Genomic DNA, 7,995 nt, shown 5'->3' with positions numbered 1-7,995 from the left:
GCATGCGTGTTTACGGTAGCTGGTCTCTTCCCGACGCCGCAGGGAAGCCCGTGGCTGTCAGGTTTGCCGCCGGCCGAGCCGGAAGTTGCCCTTAACCTCCTTGGTCTGGCGAAAATTAAAGAGCTATAAAGAGAGGTTCCGGAGCCGGCCTGGTCCGTAGGTGGCCGAATGGAGACCGAGACCGTACACGGGCCACTGACCCGGCGCCCGACCCTGGCCTCTTCCTGGGATGCCGAGTGCGGAGCCTTAGCCCAGAGTCTCCGTCTCATCCGGGCTGGTCTCGGCGCCCGGGACGCCGACTGGGAGGAGCTGCTGGCGCCGCCCGCCTCGGGGTGCGCTGGGCCGGCGGGGACTGGGTTGTGCTCAGGGACACAGCCGCGCTCCAGGGGGAGCCGCGAGGGGAGACGGGGACCCTGAGGGGAGAGTGTCTGCGCCCGAAATGCGGGAGCCGAGCGGGTGACGGGGCTGTGCGGGCGGCGAGGGCGAAAGGGCCGGGCCCGGGTGGCGGGAGGACAGAGGGGCGTCCGCGGGAAAGCTGAGGGGACTCGGGGGTGAATGTTGGGGGCGAGGGGGCAGGTGAGCGGGAGACACACATCCCCCTTGAGTCCATCTCGTCGGCTCCTGAGGCCCCTTGTCGGGATCAGAACCGGCCTCTTATCCTGAAACAAAAACCTCCTATCTACCAAAACAGGCATTAAAAAATCCAAATGTCGAAAATCTTCATAAGCTTGATTTTGAAAATGGCACACATTTGTCATTTATTTCACTTAACTATTCAGGCAGTAACAGGAAGTCGCATACAATGTAGATAGAAGTCAAGGGAAAATAGTGGAGACCCTCGTCTAAAGCATCGTTTCGTCATGATTTCTTTATTGAGCATTCATTTGGTCAGTGTTTTGGAATGTACTTGGACTCCAAATGCAGACCTGAGTGAATTGGATAATATGTCAACCCTGTGGCCCAGTAAGTGGATTAATGAGAATGTTCAGAGAACTATAGGTATATTCTTCATTTTCTTTTCAGCCAGGATCAGGTGACTTTGAAAAGGAACCTGAACGGCCAAGATGAAAACCCCTGCTTCCTTTACTTGAGATGTGACCCTCATGGAGGTGAAGAAATCGTTTCTATTGGCATTTTAAGTTCAGCAAGAAATATGGAAGTGTACTTAGGAGAGGAGTACTGTGGAACCAGTAGGGGCAAGAATGTTTGTAATGTTCTGGATAACAGGTTTGTGACTTAATGAATGTGGAAGTGTTCTTCTGAAGTAGTGTTTTATTTTCTTGAGCTTTTACAGTATTTGTTGATTCTCTGACATTGGTGCTAAATACTAGGAGAGAGAAGATAAAAACATACCAGCAGACGTAGAAGTTTAGGCCTTTAGGGATCTTAAAGACCGTCTAGAGCAGCCTAGTTGTTTTTATAAATGTGGAAATGGAGAGCTAATGGAAGAGAGGGAAGTTGAAATAAATGAATAAAATATCATAGCTAGTTAGTGGAAGAGTTTTATTAGAATGAAACTCTGGTAAGTGTTTCACATTTGTTTTATTTAACTTACAAGGCTCTGTTTTCCAAAAATTAATTTGTTTTATCAGTCTAGAACTTTGAACATTTTCCTGTAGGAAACCCTTTACAAATAGTGCATAAATTTAAGACTGCCATACCAGCATACTTAACCCATTATTATACTTTTTGATTTTTCCCCCCAATTTCTTAGGAAGATTCTGTCTTAATCGTTGCTTAATATGAATCAAAATGTGAACCGTGCATGTTGTATATAATGGATATATTCTTGAGCTTTATGGTGTGCCCTGTGCATGGTTATACAGTGGGTATAATTTAATTTTTGCATGTAGCTAGTAACTGGCAGTTAGTGTTTTTATATCCAGTTCAACTCCACAGGAAATTCAAACTGTTTATGTCTCACCAGGAAAACTGAATTTCAGGATTTAAATATTGTCCTGGAAACCTTTATTTTTAAATGTAACTATTATAAATGATAATGTATGAAATTTTTTACAATTTTTTTTATTTTTAGTGAACATGAAAAGATTACTTTCTACAAAAAATATCTAAAATTGGAGTCTCCCACACATGCTTGTAAAATAAAGGTAAGTCATTCCTAAATTGTAGCTAATTTGAAAACTATAGTTGTTTTTCTACTATATATACACTTACTTTCTGTTGATTTGGTAAAATAATTCAACTTGGTCTCTAGTTCTAGTTCAGAAATATTAGTAAACTGTAAAAAAAATTTATTTTCTAATATGCATTTGTCTTTTAAAATTTGAACATTTATTACATTGCTATGTCATGACATGTACTGTTGATAATACAGTGGTATTTTACTTTTAAGCCTTCAAAAACTGTGATTAAAAAAAGAAAATTTTTAACTAAGTTATAGTTTATTTACTTGAATATGTAAGTTTAAAAGATTTATTACCTTTTTATGAAACTTAGGTGTCAAAACAAAGCACATGCAGTTTTGGCCCCCAAATATTTAGAAAGATAAAATATAATTAGAGAACTTTCAGACAAGGGTAACACAAAGTTGAAGAGAATTGGACTGTTGTCTTCAGCATGAACAATATTGTTAAAGTGAAGTTTACTGATGTCATCGGGTGTAGGGAAAGGGTATAGAGCTCAAAACCATAAGCCCTGGCTATTAAGTAGGCTCTTCTGCTGACTAGCAGAGTAATCTTGAGCCAGTTTCTTCATTTTTGTTTGGACCTACTTTATGGGTAATATTAGGGAACTGAAGAAAATAAATTATTGAATTGATTATTTTTATCTCTAAAATTCTATGCTGATTATTCAGTTCAGTTCAGTTGCTCAGTCATGTCCGACTCTTTGCAACCCCATGAATTGCAGCACGCCCGGCCTCCCTGTCCATCACCAACTCCCGGAGTTCACTCAGACTCACATCCATCGAGTCAGTGATGCCATCCAGCCATCTCATCCTCTGTCGTCCCCTTTTCCTCCTGCCCCCAATCCCTTCCAGCATCAGAGTCTTTTCCAATGATTCAACTCTTCGCGTGAAGTGGCCAAAGTACTGGAGTTTCAGTATCATTCCTTCCAAAGAACACCCAGGACTGAGCTCCTTTAGAATGGACTGGTTGGATCTCCTTGCAGTCCAAGGGACTCTCGAGAATCTTCTCCAACACCACAGTTCAAAAGCATCAATTCTTCGGGGCTCAGCTTTCTTCACAGTCCAACTCTCACATCCATACATGACCACTGGAAAAACCATAGCCTTGACTAGACGGACCTTTGTTGGCAAAGTAATGTCTCTGCTTTTGAATATGCTGTCTAGCTTGGTCATAACTTTCCTTCCAAGGAGTAAGCGTCTTTTAATTTCATGGCTGCAGTCACCATCTGCAGTGATTTTGGAGCCCCAAAAAATAAAGTCTGACACTGTTTCCACTGTTTCCCCCTCTATTTCCCATGAAGTGATTATTATTACTTATTATCCCATGAAGTGCTAATTATTACAGAAGAGCAAAGATGTTGTTTAGGTGTATATACTAATAGCTTCTAAAATTGTTTAAGGGATTCATTCATCCACACATATTGGAATGCCTATTAATGACAGCTATGGTACTTGACATTTAGGAATTAACAGTTATGAAATAAATTGGAATGAAGCCATCACATTACTAATATTATGGTGGGCAAGACAGATAATAGGTTGATTCAGTGTGGAAAATAGGCACTACATTCACTCCTGAGAAAGGTTTGGGGATTAAAAAACAGAACAGGAATAACATGGAAGTTGAAATGTGGGTGTATACATTTCATAAGGTATTTACTCACTTGCTGATGACAGTCGCATCTTTGGTGCAACACTTTTTAGATCATGGACCTGTATTCACCTGTGTCTTTGTGTGATGTATGGGTTTGTTGTCTCTGAGGGTGAAAGGGATTTGTAACTGTGCTGTGGAAGTACCTCGGAGTGCAGAGAGTTTCATTTAGGAAAATCTTTGGGTTTGTATGAAGGCCTTTTCTGGGCCAGTAGTACCTTTAATAGTATACGAAAGTTAAATGATAGTTACTGATGTGTATCTTTGAGCACTCACTCAGTGATATACACTGGACATTGTAACACACAATCCTTATAACAACTATGTGAACTGATTTTACCCCTGACTCAAGTTTGGCATCTGCCCAGGGTCACCCAGACACAGCCCTCACTGAGTTCAGGTCTGTCTGATTCTAAATCCTGTTTGCATTCCACTTTGAACTTCCCTGGTGGCTTAGACAGTAAAGCATCTGCCTACAATGCGGGAGACCCGGGTTCAGTCCCTGGGTCAGGAAGATCTCCTGGAGAAGGAAATAGCAACCCACTCCAGTATTCTTGCCTGGAAAATCCCATGGATGGAGAATCCTGGTAGGCTACAGTCTGTGGGGTCGCAGAGAGTGGACATGATTGAGCGACTTTAATTTACTTTACTTGCTACTGTGCAGTCCTACAGCACACAGGAAACATCTTGATTTAGAAGCATGAACACAATGAGGCAGCATAAAGCACTGGAAAAGCTCCTGGGAAAGAAGTCAGAAGAACTAGGCTCAAAGATTGACCTTTATTTACTCTCTTGACAAATTAGAAAATCATTGTGAACTCATCTTTTCTATGTGCAAACTATTGAGCTCTCTTAAGTCATCTGGACATTCTGTTAGAATTCCTTTAGAATTTATTCTAAATTCTAAAATACTGAACTGTATTAACTATCAGCCAACACTTTGCATGGGCTTCTAGTGAGTCTTATGTAATATCACATAATATTATGACAAATTTCAGTATGTTAAGGACTCAGATTGGAATAGTTTATCTTTAATTCTTTTTTTTTTTAAACTATTAAGTAAAACATTATTTACACTTAATTTTTTTAGTTACAAAAAGACTTTTTAAAGTTGATGTAGTTCTTTATAGCTTTTTTCTATGACTAGAGAAACTTTAAAATGTACTTGAGGTTAATTTTTAGACTTTTGAATGCTTCAGTGATACTTCAGTATTGACAAGAAATGACCTTAAACAATGGTTGTTTTTATTACCATTATTAATTTTCCTGGTCTTTTGTGTTATAATAGCTGCTCTCCTTTGGTGAAAAGAACTGTGTGTTCATCAGTAAAGTTGTGGTACACGTAAGGCAAGTCTCGGCACATTCTTCAGCAGGCTCTCCCACTCTAGGATCAAGGATAGACCTGGAGAGGGTCCAAACCATCATGGAGTCCATGGGGTCAAAGTTATCACCTGGAGCTCAGCAGTTGATGAATATGGTGAGATTCCAGCAGCAGGTGAGTAGGAATGGGTTTCTTTCCAGAAACCATTACAATTCTTTAAATGATAGCACTTTATTACAACATGTGGTGACATAAATTTTTTCCTTTTAGCTTTTATTATTGATTTCCCTGTTATCTTTACTGACTTATGTAAAAATTGCAGCTTGCAAAAAAAATGGTTTTTCAGACTTCACAATTTTCTGTGAATTCTCTAGCTCATTCATTCAGCAAGCATTTACTTAGCCCCTTTTTCATAAATAATGCACTGTTTCGATTACTTAAAAAAGTTCTAAGGTGAATTAGTCTACAGCCTGTCTGTAAGGATTTCTATAGACTTAATAGAGAACTCAGGGCATGTAAGTGGGGAATGTTGAGAAACACTGATGGCTGCTGCTGCTAAGTCGCTTCAATTGTGTCTGACTCTGTGCGACCCTGTAGACAGCAGCCCACCAGGCTGCCCCGTTCTTGGGATGCTCCAGGCAAGAACACTGGAGTGGGGTGCCATTGCCTTCTCTGTGAGAAAGACTAGGAAAGGGTTATTAAAGAAAGTGGCATTTTATCTGGGCCTTTAAAGAGAAAGGGTGGGATTAAGCAAGTGAATTTGGAGAGATGCAACTTAAGAGAGAATAGTTCAGATTAAATCTTCAGTGCTGGAAGGAGTAGGATGTAGCTAGGAATGGAATAGAAGTTCATTTCTCTGGAGTGAAGATATGATAGGAGAAGCTTCAGGTGGACTGGGGCTGGATCATAGAGGATTTTGAATGCTGTTATAAAGTTTGTGGGTGTCTTTTAGCTTTGCATGACAAAATGTGGTCCACTGGAAAAGAGAATGGCAAACCACTTCAGTATTCTTGCCTTGAGAAACCCATGAATAGTATGGAAAGGCAAAAAGATAGAATACTGAAAAATGAACATATACTACTGGATATCAGTGGAGAAATAACTCCAGAAAGAATGAAGAAACAGAGCCAAAGCAAAAACTACGCCCACTTGTGGATGTGACTGGTGATAGAAGCAGGGTCTGATTCTGTAAAGAGCAATATTGCATAGGAACCTGGAATGTTAGGTCCATGAATCAAGGCAAATTAGAAAGTGGTCAAACAGGAGATGGCAAGAGTGAACGTCGACATTTTAGGAATCAGAGAACTAAGATGGACTCGAATAGATAAATTTAACTCAGATGACCATTATATCTACTACGGTGGGCAAGAATCCCTTAGAAGAAATGGAGTAGCCATTATGGTCAACAAAAGAGTCCAAAAGGCACTATTTGGATGCAATCTCACAAACGAAAGAATGACCTTTGTTCATTTCCAAGGCAAATCATTCAGTATCACGGTAATCCAAGTTTATGCCCCGAACAGTAACGCTGAAGAAGCTGAATGGTTCTATGAAGACCTACAAGTCCTTTGGAACTATCACCCAAAAAAGATGTCCTTTTCATTATAGGGGACTAGAATGCAAAGGTAGGAAGTCAAGAAACACCTGGAGTAACAGGCACAATTGGCCTTGGAGTACACGATGAAACAGGGCAAAGGCTAATTGAGTTTTGCCAAGAGAAGGCACTGGTCATAGCAAACACCCTCTTCCAACAGCACAAGAGAAGGCTATACACATGGACATCACCAGATGGCCAACACTGAAATCAGATTGATTATATTCTTTGCAGCCAAAGATGGAGAAGCTCTTTATAGTCAGCAAAACCAAGAGCGGGAGCTGACTGTGACTCAGATCATGAGCTCCTTATTGCCAAATTCAGACTTAAATTGAAGAAAGTGGGGAAAACCACTAACCATTCAGGTATGAACTAAATCAAATCCCTTATGATTATACAGTGGAAGTGGGAAATACATTTAAGGGACTAGATCTGATAGTCAGAGTGCCTGATGAATTATGGACGGAGGTTTGTGACATTGTACAGGAGACAGGGAGCAAGACCATCCCCAAGAAAAAAAATGCAAAAAAGCAAAATGGCTATCTGAGGAGGCCTTACAAATAACTGTGAAAAGAAGAGAAGTGAAAAGCAAAGGAGAAAAGGAAAGATATACCCATTTGAATGCAGAGTTCCAAAGAATAGCAAGGAGAGATAAGAAAGCCTTCCTCAGTGATCAGTGCAAAGAAATAGAAGAAAACAATAGAAGGGGAAAGGCTAGAGATTTCTTCAAGAAAATTAGAGATACCAAGGGAATATTTCATGCAAAGATGGGCTCAATAAAGGACAGAAATGGTGTGGACCTAACAGAAGCAGAAGGTATTAAGAAGGGGTAGCTAGAATACACTGAAGAACTGTACAAAAAAGATCTTCATGACCCAGATAATCACGATGGTGTGATCACTCACCTAGAACCAGACATCCTAGAATATGAAGTCAGGTGGGCCTTAGGAAGCATTGCTATGAACAAAGCTAGTGGAGGTGATGGACTTCCAGCTGAGCTATTTCAAATCCTAAAAGATGATCCTGTGAAAGTGCTGCACTCAATATGCCAACAAATTTGGAAAACTCAGCAGTGCCCACAGGACTGGAAAAGGTCAGTTTTCATTCCAATCCCAAAGAAAGGCAATGCCAAAGAATGCTCAAAGTACCACACAATTGCACTCGTCTCACACGCTAGTAAAGTAATGCTCAAAATTCTCCAAGCCAGGCTTCAGCAATACATGAACTGTGAACTTCCAGATGTTCAAGCTGGTTTTAGAAAAGGGAGAGGAACCAGAGAACAA

The 7,995-nt window shown here is 40.6% G+C and overlaps 1 protein-coding gene across 1 annotated transcript in view; it reads left to right on the top strand.

The window, feature by feature from the left end:
• Positions 1–23: 23 nt before the first annotated feature.
• The window catches only part of LOC105002760 (uncharacterized protein C10orf88-like), a 19,417-nt gene continuing 11,445 nt past the window's right edge, over positions 24–7,995 (top strand). The window contains exons 1-4 of the mRNA XM_010859577.1: positions 24–332; positions 1,024–1,227; positions 2,036–2,108; positions 5,086–5,292. Coding sequence (XP_010857879.1) covers positions 169–332; positions 1,024–1,227; positions 2,036–2,108; positions 5,086–5,292 — 648 coding nt within the window. The 5' untranslated portion in view covers positions 24–168. The remainder of the gene's footprint in view (positions 333–1,023; positions 1,228–2,035; positions 2,109–5,085; positions 5,293–7,995) is intronic.

This window comes from Bison bison, unplaced genomic scaffold (genome assembly GCF_000754665.1).
Source record: "Bison bison bison isolate TAMUID 2011002044 unplaced genomic scaffold, Bison_UMD1.0 scf7180017864456, whole genome shotgun sequence".
Taxonomy (NCBI): Eukaryota; Metazoa; Chordata; class Mammalia; order Artiodactyla; family Bovidae; genus Bison; species Bison bison.
The sequence above is the reverse complement of the archived record's forward strand: the minus strand, read 5'-3'. Positions and strand labels throughout refer to the sequence as shown.